General features: G+C 46.2%; 1 protein-coding gene across 5 annotated transcripts in view; it reads right to left on the reverse strand.

Annotated features, from left to right (window-relative positions):
- The window catches only part of ATG16L1 (autophagy related 16 like 1), a 211,471-nt gene that overhangs the window by 55,437 nt on the left and 133,791 nt on the right, over positions 1 to 22,243 (reverse strand). For all 5 annotated transcript variants that reach the window (XR_010175862.1, XM_063915718.1, XM_063915721.1 and 2 more), the window contains 2 exons: positions 16,868 to 16,973; positions 1,156 to 1,305 (listed from right to left, as the gene is read on the reverse strand). Coding sequence is in view for 4 of the 5 variants with exons in the window: in XM_063915718.1 (XP_063771788.1) it covers positions 1,156 to 1,305; positions 16,868 to 16,973 (256 nt within the window). In the remaining variant the exon portion in view is untranslated. The remainder of the gene's footprint in view (positions 1 to 1,155; positions 1,306 to 16,867; positions 16,974 to 22,243) is intronic.

The following is a 22,243-nucleotide window of genomic DNA, read 5'->3' on the forward strand; positions in this document are numbered from 1 at the left end:
AAAACCAAAGATACCTTTATGTGTTTTACACCATCTATACTACTGTGAGTGGGGGAAATCTTTCAATTTCACCTCAGATGTTAAAGATACCTTTATATGCTTCAATAACTTCACAATCACAGTGAGTGGGGTACGCCCAGTTGATTCTACGGGGATATCCATTTTAAAATATATTGTCAGCAACAACACCTTAAATTACTGATTTAAAGAAACCTTGATGTGCACGTTATCATTTTTTAAAGTGTGAGCTTGGGTACGCTCCCATGACACAGAATATCCCAATTTTGTTTGCATCACCCAAGAATTAATGGACATTTATGCTTACATTCAGAAACTGTTCTACACAATTATTTATTTTTTATATTTTATGTTTACCACATCATCCACTTAAAACCAAGCATGTGACAACATTTGAAGAAGGAGAAAAGGAAGGATATCCAAACCAGACTCCGCCAAAAGGAATGTACTGTATTCACCATACTGTATATGTTAGTTGTTCTTCCCCCCCGATTTTTGTGTTTCAGATATGGTGAAACATTTAGCCAGGATCGTTCTATGGGGGTAATTCAGAGTTGATCGCAGCTGCAAATTTGTTAGCAGTTGGGCAAAGCCATGTGCACTGCAGGGGGGGCAGATATAACATGTGCAGAGAGAGTTAGATTTGGGTGGGGTGTGTTCAAACTGAAATCTAAATTGCAACGTAAAAATAAAGCAGCCAGTATTTACCCTGCACAGAAACAAAATAACCCACTCAAATCTAACTCTTGCCCAATTGCTTACAAATGTGCTGCTGCGATCAACTCTGAATTACCCCCTATGAGTGACCAGCATAAATACTTCCCAAACATAGATCGGCTTCAGATATCTCACTCTGCCTTTTCTATTGTTGTGTAGGGAAGGACAAGTTATTGCACTTGGCTATAAAACATTTCAGACAATAATTAGCACACTTACAGCTGGAGGAATACCGCTTACCCACTCTTAAGCATAAGATGACCTAAAATAGATTTCCTTCTTGTGCATATACCGTAGAGATTTGTGAGTGTTATCTGTAGCCCTTGTATATAACTCTTGTAAAACCAACTTGAATGCTAAGCTTTGTGGTCATGTTGCTGTACACCAAAAAGATGTGGTCATTGTAACTTTGTTACTCACCTAAAACTCTGTCGCACAGCATTGGCACGCAAGTCGATGATCTTAATTAAGTCATCTCGAGAGCAGCATAGCAGCTCTGTCCTCTCAGGGTTCAGGTCTAAGGCAGTGATCCTACCCTGCAGTTCCAGCTCACGTACTATACATTCTGTTCTGGAATGCCAGAGAAATAAGTTGGTTATTACTTTCAGTGTGTGTGTGTGTGTGTGTGTGTGTGTGTGTGTGTGTGTGTGTGTGTGTGTGTGTGTGTGTGTGTGTGTGTGTGTGTGTGTGTGTGTGTGTGTGTGTGTGTCATCTACAGCACAAAAAGAGAACCAACAAGTAGAATAAGGAACATTCAAGAAACATTACATAATAGCTAAGGCATATAACAAACAAGTGCTGTACAGAACAGACACCAAGCGGGATGCAATCAATTTACCTTTAATCAAAATCCGGACAGCAATTGACAGACTGTCAAAATCCCGACAAGGTCAAAATACCGACATTTAAAATACCGACAAGGCCAAAAATAAGATTTTACTCACCGGTAAATCTATTTCTCGTAGTCCGTAGTGGATGCTGGGACTCCGTAAGGACCATGGGGAATAGCGGCTCCGCAGGAGACTGGGCACAACTAAAGAAAGCTTTAGGACTACCTGGTGTGCACTGGCTCCTCCCACTATGACCCTCCTCCAGACCTCAGTTAGGATACTGTGCCCGGAAGAGCTGACACAATAAGGAAGGATTTTGAATCCCGGGTAAGACTCATACCAGCCACACCAATCACACCGTATAACTCGTGATACTATACCCAGTTAACAGTATGAAATATAACTGAGCCTCTCAACAGATGGCTCAACAATAACCCTTTAGTTAAACAATAACTATATACAAGTATTGCAGACAATCCGCACTTGGGATGGGCGCCCAGCATCCACTACGGACTACGAGAAATAGATTTACCGGTGAGTAAAATCTTATTTTCTCTGACGTCCTAAGTGGATGCTGGGACTCCGTAAGGACCATGGGGATTATACCAAAGCTCCCAAACGGGCGGGAGAGTGCGGATGACTCTGCAGCACCGAATGAGCAAACTCTAGGTCCTCCTCAGCCAGGGTATCAAACTTGTAGAATTTTGCAAATGTGTTTGACCCCGACCAAGTAGCTGCTCGGCAAAGTTGTAAAACCGAGACCCCTCGGGCAGCCGCCCAAGAAGAGCCCACCTTCCTCGTGGAATGGGCTTTCACTGATCTAGGATGCGGCAGTCCAGCCGCAGAATGTGCAAGCTGAATCGTACTACAGATCCAGCGAGCAATAGTCTGCTTTGAAGCAGGAGCACCCAGCTTGTTGGGTGCATACAGGATAAATAGCGAGTCAGTTTTCCTGACACTAGCTGTCCTGGAAACATAAATTTTCAGGGCCCTGACTACGTCCAACAACTTAGAATCCTCCAAGTCTTTAGTAGCCGCAGGCACCACAATAGGTTGGTTCAAATGAAAAGCTGATACCACCGTAGGGAGAAACTGGGGACGAGTCCTCAATTCTGCCCCATCCATATGGAAAATCAGATAAGGGCTTTTACATGACAAAGCCGCCAATTCTGACACACGCCTGGCCGAAGCCAAGGCCAACAGCATGACCACTTTCCACGTGAGATATTTCAAATCCACGGTTTTAAGTGGCTCAAACCAATGCGACTTTAGGAAATCCAACACCACGTTGAGATCCCAAGGTGCCACTGGAGGCACAAAAGGGGGCTGAATATGCAGCACTCCCTTAACAAATGTCTGAACTTCAGGCAGTGAAGCCAGTTCTTTCTGGAAGAAAATCGACAGAGCCGAAATCTGGACCTTAATGGAACCCAATTTTAGGCCCATAGTCACCCCTGACTGTAGGAAGTGCAGAAAACGGCCCAGCTGAAATTCCTCCGTTGGGGCCTTCCTGGCCTCACACCACGCAACATATTTTTGCCATATGCGGTGATAATGGTTTGCGGTCACTTCTTTCCTAGCTTTAATCAGCGTAGGGATGACTTCCTCCGGAATGCCCTTTTCCTTCAGGATATGGTGTTCAACCGCCATGCCGTCAAACGCAGCCGCGGTAAGTCTTGGAACAGACAGGGCCCCTGCTGCAGCAGGTCCTGTCTGAGCGGCAGAGGCCATGTGTCCTCTGAGATCAGTTCTTGAAGTTCCGGGTACCAAGCTCTTCTTGGCCAATCCGGAACAATGAGTATAGTTCTTACTCCTCTTTTTCTTATTATCCTCAGTACCTTGGGTATGAGAGGAAGAGGAGGGAACACATAAACCGACTGGTACACCCACGGTGTCACCAGAGCGTCCACAGCTATCGCCTGAGGGTCCCTTGACCTGGCGCAATATCTTTTTAGCTTTTTGTTGAGGCGGGACGCCATCATGTCAACCTGTGGCCTTTCCCAAGGGTGTACAATCATTTGGAAGACTTCTGGATGAAATCCCCACTCTCCCGGGTGGAAGTCGTGCCAGCTGAGAAAGTCTGCTTCCCAGTTGTCCACTTCGGAAATGAACACTGCTGACAGTGCTAACACATGATTTTCCGCCCATCGGAAAATCCTTGTGGCTTCTGCCATCGCCATCCTGCTTCTTGTGCCGCCCTGTTGGCATACATGGGCGACTGCCGTGATGTTGTCTGACTGGATCAGCACCGGCTGGTGTTGAAGCAGGGGTCTAGCCTAACTTAGGGCATTGTAAATGGCCCTTAGTTCCAGAATATTTATGTGTAGGGAAGTCTCCTGACTCGACCATAGTCCTTGGAAGTTTCTTCCCTGTGTGACTGCCCCCCAGCCTCGAAGGCTGGCATCCGTGGTCACCAGGACCCAGTCCTGTATGCCGAATCTGCGGCCCTCTAGAAGATGAGCACTCTGCAGCCACCACAACAGCGACACCCTGGCCCTTGGAGACAGGGTTATCAGCCGATGCATCTGAAGATGCGACCCGGACCACTTGTCCAACAGATCCCACTGGAAGATCCTTGCATGGAAGCTGCCGAATGGAATTTCTTCGTAAGAAGCTACCATCTATTCCAGGACTCGCGTGCATTGATGCACCGACACCTGTATTTATTTTTGGAGGTCTCTGACTAGAGATGACAACTCCTTGGCCTTCTCCTCCGGGAGAAACACTTTTTCCTGTTCTGTGTCCAGAACCATACCCAGGAACAGTAGACGCGTCGTAGGAACCAGCTGCGACCTTGGAATATTCAGAATCCAGCCGTGCTGTTGTAGCACTTCCCGAGATAGTGCTACTCCGACCAACAACTGCTCCCTGGACCTCGCCCTTATAAGGAGATCGTCCAAGTAGGGATAATTATAACTCCCTTTTTTTTTTTAAGGAGTATCATCATTTCGGCCATTACCTTGGTAAATACCCTCGGTGCCGGGGACAGACCAACAGCAACGTCTGGAATTGGTAATGACAGTCCTGTACCACAATTCTGAGGTACTCCTGGTGAGGAGGGTAAATGGGGACATGCAGGTAAGCATCTTTGATGTCCAGTGATACCATGTAATCCCCTTCGTCCAGGCTTGCAATAACCGCCCTGAGCGATTCCATTTTGAACTTGAACCTTCGTTTAGAAGTGTTCAAGGATTTCAATTTTAGAATGGGTCTCACCGAACCGTCTGGTTTCGGTACCACAAACATTGTGGAATAGTAACCCCGGCCTTGTTGAAGGAGGGGTACCTTGATTATCACCAGCTGGAAGTACAGCTTGTGAATTGCCGCCAGTACTACCTCCCCTTTCTCCGAGGGCAGCAGGCAAGGCTGATTTGAGATAACGGCGAGGGGGAGTCGCCTCGAACACCAGCTTGTATCCCTGTGATACTACTTGCAGAACCCAGGGATCCACCTGTGAGCAAGCCCACTGGTCGCTGAAGTTCCCGAAACGCGCCCCCACCGCACCTGGCTCCACCTGTGGAGCCCCAGCGTCATGCGGTGGACTCAGAGGAAGCGGGGGAAGATTTTTGATCCTGGGAACTGGCTGTCTGGTGCAGCTTTTTTCCCTCTTCACTTGACTCTGTGCAGAAAGGAAGCGCCTTTGACCCGCTTGCTTTTCTGAAGCCGAAAGGACTGTACCTGATAATACAGTGCTTTCTTAGGCTGTGAGGAAACCTGAGGTAAAAAAATTTCTTCCCAGCTGTTGCTGTGGATACGAGGTCCCAGAGACCATCCCCAACAATTCCTCACCCTTATAAGGCAGATGTGCCTTTTAAAGTCAGCATCACCTGTCCACTGCCGGGTCCCTAATACCCTCCTGGCAGAATGGACATTGCATTAATTCTGGATGCCAGCCGGCAAATATCCCTCATATATAAGACTACGTCTTTAATATGCTCTATGGTTAGCAAAATAGTATCCCTGTCCTGACAGGGTAACAGACCACGCTGCAGCAGCACTATCCATGCTGAGGCAATTGCAGGTCTCAGTATAGTACCTGAGTGTGTATATACAGACTTCAGGATAGCCTCCTGCTTTTTATCAGCAGGCTCCTTCAAAGTGGCCGTATCCTAAGACGGCAGTGCCATCTTTTTTGACAAACGTGTGAGCGCTTTATCCACCCTAGGGGATGTTTTCCAACGTGACCTATCCTCTGGCGGGAAAGGGTACGCCATCAGTAACTTTTTAGAAATTACCAGTTTCTTATCGGGTGAACCCACGCCTCTTCACACACTTCATTCACTCATCTGATGGGGGAACAAAACACTGGCTGCTTTTTCTCCCCAAACATAAAACCCCTTTTTTTCCTTTTGTGGTACTTGGGTTAATGTCAGAAATGTGTAACACATTTTTCATTACCGAGATCATGCAACGGATGTTCCTAGTGGATTGTGTATATGTCTCAACCTCGTCGACACTGGAGTCAGACTCCGTGTCGACATCTGTGTCTGCCATCTGAGGTAGCGGGCGGTTTTTTTTTGAGCCCCTTATGGCCTTTGAGACGCCTGGGCAGGCGCGGGCTGAGAAGCCGGCTGTCCCACAGCTGTTACGTCATCCAGCCTTTTATGTAAGGAGTTGACACTGTCGGTTAATACCTTCCACCTATCCATCCACTCTGGTGTTGGCCCCACAGGGGGCGACATCACATTTATCGTCATCTGCTCCGCCATCCACGTAACCTTCCTCATCAAACATGTCGACACAGCCGTACCGACACACCGCACACACACAGGGAATGCACTGCCTGAGGACAGGACCCCACAAAGTCCTTTGGGGAGACAGAGAGAGAGTATGCCAGCACACACCAAGCGCTATATAATACAGGGATTCACACTACCCACAGTGATTTCTCCCTTATAGCTGCTAGAATACACAATTTTGCGCCTAAATTTAGTGCCCCCCCTCTCTTTTTAACCCTTTGAGCCTGAAAACTACAGGGGAGAGCCTGGGGAGCTGTCTTCCAGCTGCACTGTGAAGAGAAAATGGCGCCAGTGTGCTGAGGGAGATAGCCCCGCCCCTTTTTCGACGGACTTTCTCCCGCTTTTTTATGGATCACTGGCAGGGGTATTTTTCACATATATAGCCTCTGGGACTATATATTGTGATTTTTTTGCCAGCCAAGGTGTTAATATTGCTGCTCAGGGCGCGCCCCCCCCCCCCCCCAGCGCCCTGCACCCATCAGTGACCGGAGTGTGAGGTGTGCATGAGGAGCAATGGCGCACAGCTGCAGTGCTGTGCGCTACCTTGTTGAAGACCGAAGTCTTCTGCCGACGATTTTCAGGACCATCTTCTTGCTTCTGGCTCTGTAAGGGGGACGGCGGCGCGGCTCCGGGACCGGACGATCGAGGTCGGGCCCTGTGTTCGATCCCTCTGGAGCTAATGGTGTCCAGTAGCCTAAGAAGCCCAAGCTAGCTGCAAGCAGGTAGGTTCGCTTCTTCTCCCCTTAGTCCCTCGTAACAGTGAGTCTGTTGCCAGCAGATCTCACTGAAAATAAAAAACCTAAAAGTATACTTTCTTTTCTAGGAGCTCAGGAGAGCCCCTAGTGTGCATCCAGCTCAGCCGGGCACAAGATTCTAACTGAGGTCTGGAGGAGGGTCATAGTGGGAGGAGCCAGTGCACACCAGGTAGTCCTAAAGCATTCTTTAGTTGTGCCCAGTCTCCTGCGGAGCCGCTATTCCCCATGGTCCTTACGGAGTCCCAGCATCCACTTAGGACGTCAGAGAAATACCGACATGTAAAATGTCAACAGGTCAAAATGCCGACATGAGTTTTTCATTATTTTTTCATTGAAACCGACTTGTTCATACTTTACCATCCCAGTGGACCTGGAGAGGGAATATAATAGTGTTCCTGAAGCATGGCGAGCGAAGCGAGTAATGCGAGGGGACGCGGCACACTTATATGGTGTCCATGTCGACCTATGTCGACATACACACACAAAAACCAATGAAAATGCATGTCGGCATTTTGACCTTGACGGTATTATAAATGTCGGTATTTTGTCCATGTCGGTATTTTGAACTTGTCGGGATTTTGACCATCGGGATTTTGATTGGAGGTATTTCATACCAATCCCCACCAAGCTATGATATACGAACACAAGTGGACGAGGTTGGAGTGGACAGGATGACAGTCTAATGGGGAGAGCAAGGCGGAGATACAGTAAATGAGTGAGCCATAGTAAGCATATGGGAAGAGGCAGGCTGAGCCAGTCAAGGCAGAGGTTAGTTTGAGACATATAAGTGGAACAAGTCAGCATTAGGAAGATATGTTTGGGGTCAAAAGGTAGACCGGGTGAATGGCCCCCCACAGTGGGGTGTGAAAATAGGTACCTACCGGTAAATCCTTTTCTCGTAGTCCGTAGAGGATCCTGGGGTCCACATTAGTACCATGGGTATAGACGGGTCCACCAGGAGCCATTGGCAATTTAAGAGTTTGAGTGTGGGCTGGCTCATCCCTCTATGCCCCTCCTACCAGACCCAGTCTAGAAACTGTGCCCGAGGAGACGAACATCTTCGAGAGAAGGATTATACACAGATAGTGGTGAGATTCATACCAGCTCACACATACAAGGCACGCCAAGCCAATGTAGCTTGAACATTAAGCAACTGCTGAAACATTACTTGCCAAGTAACAATGCAGTACTCAACTAAAACGAAGTGGTACTGAACCAAATAACATTTGCAGAAAAACGAAGCGTGGGCGGGCGCCCAGCATCCTCTACAGACTACGAGAAAAGGATTTACCGGTAGGTATCCAAAATCCTATTTTCTCTTACGTCCTAGAGGATGCTGGGGTCCACATTAGTACCATGGGGATGTACCAAAGCTCCAAGAACGGGAGGGAGAGCACGGAGGCTCCTGCAGAACTGATTGACTGAACTTTAGATCATCAGAGGCCAAAGTATCGAACTTGTAAAACCTTGCAAACGTGTTCGACCTAGACCAAGTTGCAGCTCGGCAAAGTTGTACTACCGAGACACCCCGGGCAGCCGCCCAGGAAAACCCCACCTTACGAGTAGAGTGGGCCTTAACAGATTTTGGACACGGCAGTCCTGCCGTAGAATAAGTTTGCTGGATAGTGAATCTGATCCAGCGAGAGATCATCTGCTTAGAAGCAGGACACACAATTTTCTTGGGACCATATAAGACAAACAAAGAGTCCGATTTTCTGTGACGAGAAGGTCTCTTCACATATATCTTCAGAGCCCTTACAACATTCAAGGACTTTGATGTAATTGAGGAGTCAGTAGCCACTGGCCCCACAATAGGTTGGTTGATATGAAAAGCAGACACAACCTTCGGAAGAAACTGCTGACGTGTCCGGAGCTCAGCTCTATCTTCGTGGAAGATCAAGTAAGGGCTTTTACAGGATAAAGCCCCCAGCTCGGACACATGTCTAGCAGAAGCTAAGGCCAACAACGTGACCGCCTTCCATGTAAGAAACTTGACCTCTACCTCCTGTAGGGGCTCAAACCAATCCAAGTGGAGGAACTGCAACACCACGTTAAAGGTCCCAGGGTGCCGTAGGCTGTACAAAGGAAAGTTGGATATGCAGAACTCCCTTCAAAAAGGTCTGAACCTCAGGGAGGGCAGCCAATTGTTTCTGAAAGAAAATGGATAGGGCCGAAATCTGGACCTTCACAGATCCTCAGGCCCATATCCACTCCTGCTTGCAGGAATAGGAGGAAACGTCCCAGTTGAAACTCCACCGTAGGAAACTTCTTGGATTCACACCAAGAGAGACATATTTCTTCCAAATACGATGGTAATGTTCAGACGTTATCCCTTTCCTAGCCTGTATGAGGGTAGGAATAACCTTCTTCGGAATGCCTTTCCGAGCACGAATCAGGCGCTCAACTTCCATGCCATCAAACATAGCCGCGATAAGTCTTAATAGGCGAACGGCCCCTGCTGCAGCAGGTCCTCCTGAAGAGGAAGAGGCCCTTCTTGGCAAGTCTGGGGCAATGAGGATCGCTTGAACCCATGTTCTCCTTATGAGCTTTAGGATTCTTGGGATGAGTGGGAGTGGTGGAAACACGTACACTGACTGGAACACCCAAGGAGACACCAGGGCGTCCACTGCCTGTGGGTCCCTCGACCTGGAACAATGACGCCGAAGCTTCTTGTTGAGACGAGAGGCCATCATGTCTATTTGGGGTAATCCCCAAATATCTGTTATTTCCTTGAACACCTCCAGATGGAGGCCCCACTCTCCTGGATGGAGATTTTGTCTGCTGAGGAAGTCTGCTTCCCAGCTGTCTACTCCCGGAATGAGGATGGCTGACAGCGCTAACGCGTGCTTTCCTGTCCAGAGGAGTATTCTTGTCACCTCTGATATTGCCGCTCTGCTCTTCGTTCCGCCGTGTCGGTTTATGTAAGCCACTGTTGTTACGTTGTCCGACTGCACTTGAATAGCCAGATTTATTAGAAGGGGGGCCGCCTAAAGAAGACCGTTGTAGACGGCTCTTAGTTCCAGGATGTTGATGGGCAGGCCGGCTTCCAGGCTTGAACACCGTCCTTGGAAGGTTACTCCGCGAGTGACTGCTCCCCAGCCCCGAAAGCTTGCATCCATTCCTGAATCCCTAACCTGCGGCCCTCCAGAAGGCGAGTCAATTGGAGCCACCAGAGGAGTGAAATCCTTGCCTTTGGCGACAGACGAATTCTCTGGTGCATGTGAAGATGAGATCCTGACCACTTGTCCAGGAGATCCAGTTGGAAGGTCCGAGCGTGGAACCTCCCGTACTGGAGAGCCTCGTAAGAGGCCACTATCTTTCCCAATAGGAGAATGCATTGATGAACTGACACCCAGGCTGGCTTCAGGACATCCCGGACCATAGTTTGTATCACCAACGCCTTTTCCTGCGGAAGAAACACCTTTTGCCCTTCCGTGTCCAGGATCATTCCCAGAAAGGACAACCTCTGGGTTGGTTCCAAATGCGACTTTGGAAGGATCAGAATCCAACCATGACTCCTGAGGAGGCGTGCTGTGAGAACAATGGATTGCAGCAGCTTCTCCTTGGACGATATGGAAAAAGAACAAACGGCTGCGCTGAATGTCAGGAACGAAACATAATGTACAGAGAGCCAACGTAAAAAATAACAATGATTATTAATAAAACATATAAAAAGATTAATTATCAAATAACCGGTGAATAATGTATATATATATATATATATATATATATATATATATATATATATATATATATATATATATATATATGTATGAGAACATTCACTAAACGTGAACTGGTGGTATATTGTAATAACTCAGCTTTTTGAGGGTGAAGAGTTCCAAGTTCCACTTGTTAGATAATTGATAAGTACCAGGTATGCTGGTGTAATCCTAATGGATTACAAGTCCCTCAGTTGAAAATGATATTCAATACCTTTCCAAAATGGGCTGGTAAGAGCCGAGCGTCCTCGGCTTCAATGTCCTGCAATGCCCATGTACGCTGTGCAGCGGAAAGGAGGAGACCGTCTCTCTGACAACCCGGTAGAGAAAGTCACGTGAACGTGACGAAACGCGTCAGGACCCGCCCCTATCCACACTCAGCTAAGGTGAAATCTTCCAGGTGCTCCTTGGTCCCCGCTGCACTCTCCGTCTACAGCATCCGACATCAGCGGCTCCAGCGCACACGCCGCCACAACCGGGTTGTCAGAGAGACGGTCTCCTCCTTTTCCGCTGCACAGCGTACATGGGCATTGCAGGACATTGAAGCCGAGGACGCTCGGCTCTTACCAGCCCATTTTGGAAAGGTATTGAATATCATTTTCAACTGAGGGACTTGTAATCCATTAGGATTCCACCAGCATACCTGGTACTTATCAATTATCTAACAAGTGGAACTTGGAACTCTTCACCCTCAAAAAGCTGAGTTATTACAATATGCCACCAGTTCACGTTTAGTGAATGTTCATATATATACATATATATATATATATATATATATACACATTATTCACCGGTTATTTGATAATTAATCTTTTTATATGTTTTATTAATAAACATTGTTATTTTTTACGTTGGCTCTCTGTACATTATGTTTCGTTCCTGACATTCAGCGCAGCCGTTTGTTCTTTTTCCATGCTATCACCACAATACTACACATAGTATTCCGGCAAGCGCAGACTATCAGGAACATACAATTGTGATCATTTTATTCTATGTAACACGCATTGGCTTCTAATTCTTATTTGATGATTAGGCGCTCGTTTGTTGCAGTTTTTTGTTTTGGTCTCCTTGGACGATGCCTTTATCAGGAGATCATCCAGATATGGAATGATGTTCACACCCTGTTTGCGGAGGAGAATCATCATTTCTGCCATCACCTTGGTAAACACCCTTGGTGCTGTGGAAAGGCCGAATGGCAGGGCCTGGAACTGGAAATGACAGTACAGCAATGCGAAACGGAGATAAGCCTGATGCGGCAGCCATATCGGAATGTGGAGGTATGCATCCTTGATATCCAGGGATACCAGAGTATCCCCCTCTTCCAGACCTGATATCACCGCCCTGAGAGACTCCATCTTGAACTTGAACTCCTTTAGAAAGGGTTCAATGATTTTAGGGTCAGAATGGGCCTGACCAAACCATCCGGTTTCGGTACCACGAAAAGGTTTGAATAATAACCTTTGTTCTGCATGTGAGGTGGTACTGGTACAATGACCTGTGCCTCCACCAGTTTTTGGACAGCATCTTGTAGTACAGTGCTGTCTGCCAACAGAGTCGGCAAGCCTGATTTGAAAAAGCGATGAGGAGGGAGACTTTGAAATTCCAGCCGGTATCCCTGGGATACAATATCTATGACCCAGGGATCCAGGCCGGACGATACCCAGACGTGACTGAAGTGTCTGAGTCTGGTTCCCACTGGCCCCATTTCCAGGCCGCGCGGTCCTCCGTCATGCGGAGGACTTTGGTGTACCTGAAGCAGGCTTTTGTTCCTGGGAACCTGCAGCTGCAGGTTTGTTGGACTTAACTCGACCTCCCCTAAAGAAGGTATTGTACGCTGTGGCCTTTCTAGGCCTGTTAGGCCGAAAGGACTGCGTTGCAGGTGAAGTGAAGGACTTCTTCGGAGCAGGTGCTGCTGAGGGAAGAAACGGAGACTTACCCACCATAGCCGTGGATATCCACGCATCTAGAGCTTCCCCAAAGAGAGCCTGACCTGTATAGGGTAGGGCCTCCACACTTTTCCTGGATTCCACGTCGGCCGACCACTGGTGCAGCCACAGTCCCCAACGAGCTGAAACAGACATGGAAGATATTCCCGCAGCCATGGAACCCAGGTCTTTCATGGATTCTACCATAAAACCTGCTGAATCATGTATGTTGCGTAAATATAAAATTAACGTCATCCCTTTCCATCATATCCAAATCCTCAAGTAAGGTAGCCGACCACTTTACTATAGCCTTTGCAATCCATGCAGTAGCAATAAGGGAGGTAATAAGTCCCCTGAAGCAGTGTACATTGATTTAAGCGTGTTATCAATTTTTCTATCAGCCGGCTCCTTTAAGGCGGTAGTCCTGGAACAGGCAAAACCACATTCTTTGAGAGTCTGGACACAGATGCGTCAACAATCGGCGGGTTTTCCCATTTTTTCCTATCCTCCTCAGGGAAAGGAAACGCCACCAGCACCCTTTTAGGGACCTGGAATTTTTTCTCAGAGTTTACCCGTGCCTTTTCAAATATAGCATTCAATTCCGTTGACGCAGGGAAGGTTAGCGAGGCATTATTATTTTCAGTAAAAAAAGCCTCCTCATCCTGCTCAGGTGTGGTATCCTTAACATTCAACACATCCCTGATAGCCTCTATCAACAATTGCATCCCCCCCTAACATATCCCCATCACCATCTGTGGTGTCAGAATCGGTATCCGTGTCGTCTCGTGTGACATGCACAAGCACACGTTTGCGGGGGTATAAAGCGGGGCGTCCTGAGGTTCCAGAAACTGGCCATACTGCCATATAGCTTTGTAATACCTGGGTTGCAGATTCATTACTTGCAACCCTGTCAGAAATCTGACAAATCCAAGATTTGATAGAGGAAAACCACTCTGGTTCCCTTGCAGGTTTCTGTGCTAAACCAGTGCTATCCTGATAACATGGAATGAGATCATGGGAGGATAAATCCTCTGCAGCATATGACACAGTGACCCTGGACATAGCTAAAGGAGACCACCAAACACTCCACACACACACAGGTGGGGGCAGACAGTTTCCCCCCCCAAGAATGGCAAGAGAGAGACAGAGATTGGAGCCAACCCACACACAGCACACTCAGCAAAGGGAGACCCCTTGTCAGCGCTGACTGTGCACCTTAATAGGATACACAGTCATTTTACAGCCTCCTCTCCCTTCTACAACCCCCTGGTACCGTGTCCAGATAGCTGGAGTTGCTGTGGAGGGACCTGTTCTTTCTCTAAGCGCTGTGCAAGCAGGAAAATGGCGCTGGAATGCTGCTTGGTCCGCTCTGAGGAGAAGCTCCGCCCCCTTAATGGCGCTGTCTTCCCGCTCTTCATGGATTATACTGGCCTGAGGAAAAATGTGCTGGCTGAGATCTGCGGACCCAGACAGACTTCTGGACCAGTGTGGGGGTAAGCTCTGGCCCAGGGCGCCCCTCACAGCGCCGCACCATGTGCCTCTGAGCCTTCCCATTAGCGCAGTTAATACTGCGCTCCCTCCCCATTGCCGCCATCTTCACACCGGCCCCCCGCTTGCTAGGGGGGTCGGTGTCTCACTCACCACATCTTCAGCTCTGTAAGGGGTTGGCGGCATGCTGCTGGGGCGAGTGGTCCACTGTGGCGGAGAGCGACTCGACCCCTCTGGAGCTCAGTGTCCAGTCAGCGGAGTCAGTGGCTCAGATCCGGCAGGGCGGACACTGCTCCCTCCCTTAGTCCCTCACTGCAGGCAGGCTGTTGCCAGCAGCCTCCTGTAAAAAAATAAACTCTAAAAATAAGCTTTTCTAGAAAAGCTCTGTAGAGCTCCCCTAGCTGTGACCGGCTCCTCCGGGCACATTTTCTAAACTGAGTATGGCAGGAGGGGCATAGAGGGAGGAGCCAGCCCACACTCTCAAACTCTTAAAGTGCCAATGGCTCCTGGTGGACCCGTCTATACCAGGGACGTGCGGTGAGCTAAATGGCTCAGGAGGCACTGGCTAACCCCAGAGCCAAAATTCCATGCAATATATGAGCCAAAGGGTACATCTGGGCATTATACACAGGTGCAGCAGTATAAACTCCTGGAAATTTGGTGAGTTTTGATCAGAGATGTGCAGAAAAGATAAGCAGGTGCCATAGACTTTTTACTCCAGAGTTTGGGCTATAAAAATCGCTAGAATAATGCAAAGAAGGTATTTCAAACAAATTATTAGTATTTTTCATTTACTTTATTCAGTCAAAACTCTGGTTTAAACGTAAGTATGACAGGAAAGGCTCTGCCTCACCCCACCGCACGTCACTGGTCTATACCCATGGTACTAATGTGGACCCCAGCATCCTCTAGGACGTAAGAGAAAGTATCAGTAATATACTTAAAAAATCAGACAACCTAAAGTCAAATAAAAGGTTTGAAACATCCTATTTGCAGGTGGCACATACAGGGGGGCAAAAAAGTATTTGGACAGCCACTGATTGTGCAAGTTGACCCACTTAAAAAGATGAGAGAGGTCTGTAATTTCCATCATAGGTACACTTCAACTGTGAGACCCCGAATCTGAAGAAAAAAACTAGGAAATCACATTGTATGATTTTTACACAATTTGTATATTCTTGCGGAAAATAAATATTTGGACAATCAAAGTTTAACTCAATACTTTGTAATATAACCTTGGTTGGCAATTACAGAGGTCAAACGTTTCCTGTAGTTCTTGACCAGGTTTGCACACACTGTAGCAGGTATTTTGGCCCACTCTTCCATGCAGATCTTCTCTAGATCTGTCATGTTTTGGGGCGGTCGCCAGGCAACACGGACTTTCAACTCCCTCCACAGATTTTCTATTGGGTTGAGGTCTGGACCTTTAATTGCTTCTTATGGAGTCACTCCTTAGTTGCCCGGGCGGTGTGTTTGGGGGCCATTGTCATGCTGGACGACCCAGCCACGTTCCATCTTCAATGCTCTTACTGAGGGAATGAGGTTTATGCCCAAAATCTCACAATACATGGCCCCATTCATCCTCTCCTTAATACGGATCAGTCGTCCTGTCCCTTTTGCAGAAAAGCAGCCCCAAAGCATGATGTTCCCACCCCCATGCTTCACAGTGGGTATGGTGTTCTTGGGATGCCATTCATCATTCTTCTCCCTCCAAACACAGCGAGTGGAGTTTATACCAAAAAGTTTGATTTTGCTCTCATCTGACCACATTACATTATCCCAATCCTCCTCTGGATCATCCAGATGGTCACTGGCAAACTTTAGACGGGCCTGGACATGTGCTGGCTTAAGCAGGGGGACCTTTCGGGCGCTGCAAGAGTTCAATCCATGACAACGTAGTGTGTTACAATTGGTAACCTTTGTGACTGTGCTCCCAGCTCTCTTGAGGTCATTGACCAAGTCCCCCCGTGTAGTTCTGGGCTGATTCCTCACCGTCCTCAAGATCATTGATACCCCACGAGGTGAGATCTTGCATGGAGCCCCAGGTCGAGGGAGATTGTCAGTGATCCTGTATTTCTTCCATTTTTTAATAATTGCTTCAACAGTTGATATCTTCTCATCAAGCTGCTTGCATATTGTCGAGTAGCTCATCCCAAGCCTTGTGCAGCTCTACAATTTTGTCCCTGGTGTCCTTAGACAGCTGTCTGGTCTTGGCCATGGTGGAGAGGTAGCAGTCTGACTGTTTGAGGGTGTGGACAGGTGTCTTTTATACAGATAACCAGTTCAAACAGGTGCCATTAATACAGGTAATGAGTGGAGGATAGAAGAGCTTCTTAAAGAAGTAACAGGTCTGTGAGAGCCAGAAATCTTGCTGCTTGGTAGGTGTCCAAATATTTATTTTCCACAAGAATATACAAGTAAATTGTTTAAAAATCATACAATGTGATTTCCTGTTTTTTTTTGTTTTTTTTTCAGATTCTGTCTCTCACAGTTGAAGTGTACATATGATGGAAATTACAGACCTCTCATCTTTTTAAGTGGGTCAACTTGCACAATCGGTGGCTGTCCAAATACTTTTTTGCCCCACTGTATGGATAGGATGCAAAATATATACAAGGGATCTGAGTTAGCATGGACTTTTCATAGTTGCAATGTAAAGAGTGATCTTTCTACCTTATGTCCCAGAAGCGGATCTTTTTGTCAAAGTGCCCACTCATCACACACTGTTCTGTACAGACAATGTCATTACAGCTGGACCCAGCAAATACGGTCTTTATACCTGGAGTCAAGGAAAAGAAACACTGTATGTAGCCTAATGTAGTCAAAGCATTACATACATATCTGTAGGATGCGCAAATTACAATTAAAGCAGCTACAAACATTTTCTAGAAAATTGTAACTACTACTCATGTACCTATATTTAAAATGATGCTAGTTAGCGCCTATGGTCTGGAGATAGTGATGTACTGTTTTGCTGATTTTTATTAAATAAGCCAAGCACGCATAGGGGCCATGCAGTTGTCAGGCATGAGAGGAATGTCATACAGAAGTCCTACAGAACATAACAGAAACGCATATGCCATTTCAAGCGATCCGATGTACTGGGTATGGTCCTCCCCCATCTCCTCTGCATAACCCACAAGCTACTAATACATAAACCTGCACTATGAAACAAAAGCAAAACAGCCCCAAAACCTGGTGATAGAATGCAAAAATATAGTCTAGCATATGCTACATATTATATATTTTTTTGTTTTCTATTATATATAATTCACTACTCTGCCCACCTCCACTTCGTCTCTGCTCTTGACTTTGTCACTTACTTCACAACCAAAATTGACTCCATACGTAAGGACATCGCATCACACCAGACCATCAGCAACCAGCCACCTCCTATTCCTTACCACCCATCTCCATCGCCAACTCTGACATCTTTCTCACATGTATATGGTGAGGAAGTCATGGCCCTCATCTGTTCCCCACCACTTTCCCACTTGACCCTATCCCCTCCCGCTTCCTCCATACCTCTCTTCTTTTGCCTGTTCCCATCTTGCCCACCTTCTCAATCTCTCCCTCTCATCAGGCACTGTCCCCTCTGCCTTCAAGCATGTACTCGTCTCTCCTATTCTTAAAAAAATCTACCCTTGATCTAAACACTCTCACCAACTACCAACCCATCTCTCTTCTCCCTTTTGCCTCCAAACTCCTTGAGCGTATTGTCTACAACCACCTTACTTCCTTTCTTTCCTCACACTCACTGCTTGACCCATTCCAGTCTGGCTTCTGTCCTCTCCACTCAACTGTAACTGCATTCACAAAAAAGTCTGCAATGACCTTCATGCTGCCAAATCTAAGGGCCACTACTGTCTGCTTATTCTTCTTGACCTCTCTGCTGCTTTTGACACTGTGGACTACCTTCTTCTTCTGCAAATCATTCACTCTATTGGTCTGCGTGATACTGCCCTCTCTTGGCTGTCTTCCAAGTTCTCTAACAGTTACTTCTGATTCCTCTCATGACTCCACCTTCCCCCCCACTTCCTCTAACTATAGGTGTCCCCCAAAATTCTGTTCTTGGTCATCTCCTTTTCTCTCTCTATACGTCCTCTTTAGGTGAACTCATCAGTTCTTTTGACTTCAAATATCATATCTTTACTGATGATACTCAAATCTACCTTTCCTCCCCGGACCTCTCCCCCGCTCTCCTCACTCATATCTCCAACTGTCTCTCTGCTATCTCCTCTTGGATGTCCCAGCGCTTTCATAAACTTAACATGTCTAAGACTGAGCGGATCATCTTTCCACTCTCCCATACAACCTTACCTCCCACAATTTCATTATCTATTGATGGCACAACTATCTCCTCTGCACTATCTTGGAGTAATCCTGGACTCCTCCCTCTCCTTCAAACCACACATTCAGCACCTCTCACAAACCTGCCGTTTTCATCTAAAAAATATTTCCAGGATTAGACCCTTTCTGACCAAGGATGCTACTTAGACCCTTATCCACTAACTGGTCATCTCCAGACTAGAGTACTGTAATCTCCTCCTCACTGGCATCCCTGACAAATGCCTCTCTCCACTCCAATCTATCCTCAAAGCTGCAGCCCGGCTCATCTTACTCACCAAACGCACAACATCCACCTCCCCTCTCCTACAAGCCCTTCACTGGCTTCCATTCCATTTCAGAATCAAATTCAAGCTTCTCACACTTGCCTAAAAAACCTTCACCCACTCCTCTCCCATTTACATCTCTGACCTTAAATCCCTTTACACTCCCACTCGTCCTCTTCGCTTTGCTAATGCACGCCGGCTCTCCTCCATACCTTTGAAAAATCTGCAGGCTAAACGCAGCAAAACGCGTCAGTTGGTGTCTACGAGGTCAGGACGTTTCATCTATTTGGATCCGAATCAGCCCATGTTCATTACTTCTCCATCAGAAGAGACTCGGATAGACTATCTACTTATTTCAAACACCGTATTGCATGAGGAACCCATTTATAACGGGACGTTTTCAAGCTGCCTTCTCCTCCAACGGTGAATTACCAACTGCATTACTAACCGTACTCTCTCCATACTAAAGAGACTCTTGCTGTATTGGACTTTCACACAGACAAGGGCTAATTCTTGGAACAGACTTCTCCAATTAAACTTTCCTATATTTCCTGACCCAACACCCAGGGTAATATATACCGTTTTAATAATATACATGAATTCATGTTATATGTTGTTTGTACGCATTTCTGTGCTTTTTTTTTTAAATTCAATTAAATTTTTAACTGTATGCAATCGCTATTAGTAACCATTGTTTTACAATATTAGAGCGCAGCCTTCCTTTCACTTTATTTTGTATTATTGTGGGAGTGACTTCCCCTATCTTTGGCTGTAGCTTAGCAGGAGTGCCTCACACATCAAGCGCCCGAATATACCTTGGTATAATTCTTCTTTACGCAGGCTCTCCTGCTACCGATTACCTCCTCCCACCCCTACTGCCAAGATTTTCCACGGCTGGCTTGTTCTGATTTAGTTGACTGATTCTCCTGTCCAGCACCTTGGGTTCAAGAGTAGTAACTGGCCCCTAAATGGAGCGAAATGGGTTTTCTTCACCGAGCACTAGCTGCTTGCACAATGGTGATAGCCAGTCTTCTAGTATTAAACACAGAAATATGTAGCAGTACACTGCTTAGCAATTTGTAATTACCATCAAATGCAGAAACTCAATAGTTAGACCATTAACAGAGTGGTTTTCCCATTAAAAACAACAACAAAAAACATGTTTATATAGCCTACATAGTCCACCTAAATAGGTTGCATGTATGCAGACTATTAAAGTAATGTTTACTAATTCATGTATTTATTGCAAATATTACTCTGAAAAATATGTGTACAGCCTACTTTAATATGCATTAATTTATAAAGGCACTAAAATAGGACCAAAATTAAACTATTTGATATCTACCATAACAAGCTGATGTATTAATCCTAGCAGAGAGGGAGCAAAAAAAAAAAAAAAAAAAAAAAGGCTTGCACTTTGATTTTACCCTTAAAAATGACAAAATGCTCTGTTCCTGGACTTTTCTCTTACTTTATTATTGCTGGCACCTGTGTTGAACAGGTTAATGGATGAAAAAGGTGTTTTAGCACAGGTGACTGCAATGATATATTAAGAGAGAAGTCCAGGAGCAGAGCACTGTGTTCCTCCTGGAGAGGGTCATGTTGGGAGGTATGCTTGTAGTGTGACAACAGCTGGAGAGCCACATGTTGGCCAGGCCTGCTCTATGAAACAAAATCCATACACTTGTCACATAAATTAACTAATAACTCGTGTATATTATTCAAATAACTATTTGCCAACATCACAGAAGTGATTAAAAATAAAAATAAAAACTTTAGCACTCATTCTCAATAATTTTTCTTGTAGTTTTTCAATGTTAAGGGTGGCTGAGTGATAAATCACCAGTACAGAAAACCTGCTGGCATTAGACTACTCTCATAATACTGGCAGGCCACTAATTTAAATAGGGGGGGGGGGGGGGGGGTAGAGGGGGTTTACCTCTAACACACATTTTGTACAACCACATGAAATGAAATAGGACAACCAGAGGGTGAGCCACAAAACGGAGTCTAATATAGCCATTATCACTGCACTGGATCCATAATATCACTGCACAAAGCAAAGCTTCTGATTTGAGCAAAATGGAGGCCCCAGTACAGAAAAATAGCACATAGTCAAATACATCAGAGATCCTTTCAGCTGACAGACATCTTTGACAAATAGTAACTACCAAAAGTAAAAGCAATGAATGCAGGAATAAAACTCAAGCCTCCATGAGGTTTTCTATAGGTTAAGGACAGAAGACACTACTCTAATTTGGATGCAACCCTAGAACTAGAGAAGGCCTCCATAAAAGGACACATGTAAAAGATGGCTCTTTAGAGAATAGTATAAAACGAATATTAGAATTTTTGCACTACCTGAAAAAAGTATAGGTTGGGTCAGATGTTCTTTTAAAACAAATACTATAACAAAAGAGTTAAGGTAAAACTTACCTTTGTTAACTTTTTTTTCCAAGGTTCATGGGATCCACAGGGTTAACCTTGAGTATGATCCGGTGGAGACTAGGACTGGCACCGAACAATAAAGCTTTGTGAGGCTCCCAGGATGCAGTGGGCTCTTCTGCCTTACATACCCTGCCCACATCAATTTAGTTAACAAGCCCTAAGCAGAAGCTGGAGAAAGGAGAGAATAAAGTATGGTACACACAAAAAAAATCACACTCTCAGAGAAGAGAAGGGAACTGGTGACCGTAACGCAACCCATTGAAGCATGGTGAGTCGGGGTGGGCGCCCTGTGGAAGAGTTAACAAATGTTTTACCATAACTCTTTTCTTCTTCGGAGTCCATGGTCTCCACAGGGATAACCTTGGGCTGTCCCAAAGCAGTTGTTATAGGTAGGGAGAGGGGGGCTTGGCAGCCCTGGCATCCTGAGAGCCAAATGTATCAAAGGCATAGAACCTAAGAAACGTGTGGGCAGAAGACCACGTAGCATCCATGCATAATTGTTTAGCAGACGTTCCGCAGAGTGCTGCCCACGGAGGACCCACAGAGTGAGTAGAATGAGCAGATACTGTACTCTGAACAGGCAGGTCAGCCTGTATGTAAGCCTATGATATGGTCATGCGAAGCCAACGTGCCAATGTTTGTTTATTGGCTGGCCAGCCGTGCTTATGGAATCCATAGAGGACGAATAAGGCATCTGTTTTCCTAACAGAACTAGTGCGGTCCACGTAGATCCGAAGAGCACGGACCACATCCAAAGCAGATTGCTCTGGTGAGATCAGGTTCCTGGAAAATTTGTACCACAATTGGTTAGTTGACATGACATTTAGATACTACCTTAGGTAGGTAACCACGTTTAGTCCAAAGTACCGCCAGGTCATGGTAGAATATCATGAATGAGGAGTGACATGAGAGAGCACCCAAGTCAGACACCCTACGGGCTGAGGCAATAGCTAATAGAAAGATTTAGCGGTGAACCACTTGAGGTCTA

The sequence above is a fragment of the Pseudophryne corroboree genome, chromosome 4, assembly GCF_028390025.1.
Source record: "Pseudophryne corroboree isolate aPseCor3 chromosome 4, aPseCor3.hap2, whole genome shotgun sequence".
NCBI classification, from domain to species: Eukaryota; Metazoa; Chordata; class Amphibia; order Anura; family Myobatrachidae; genus Pseudophryne; species Pseudophryne corroboree.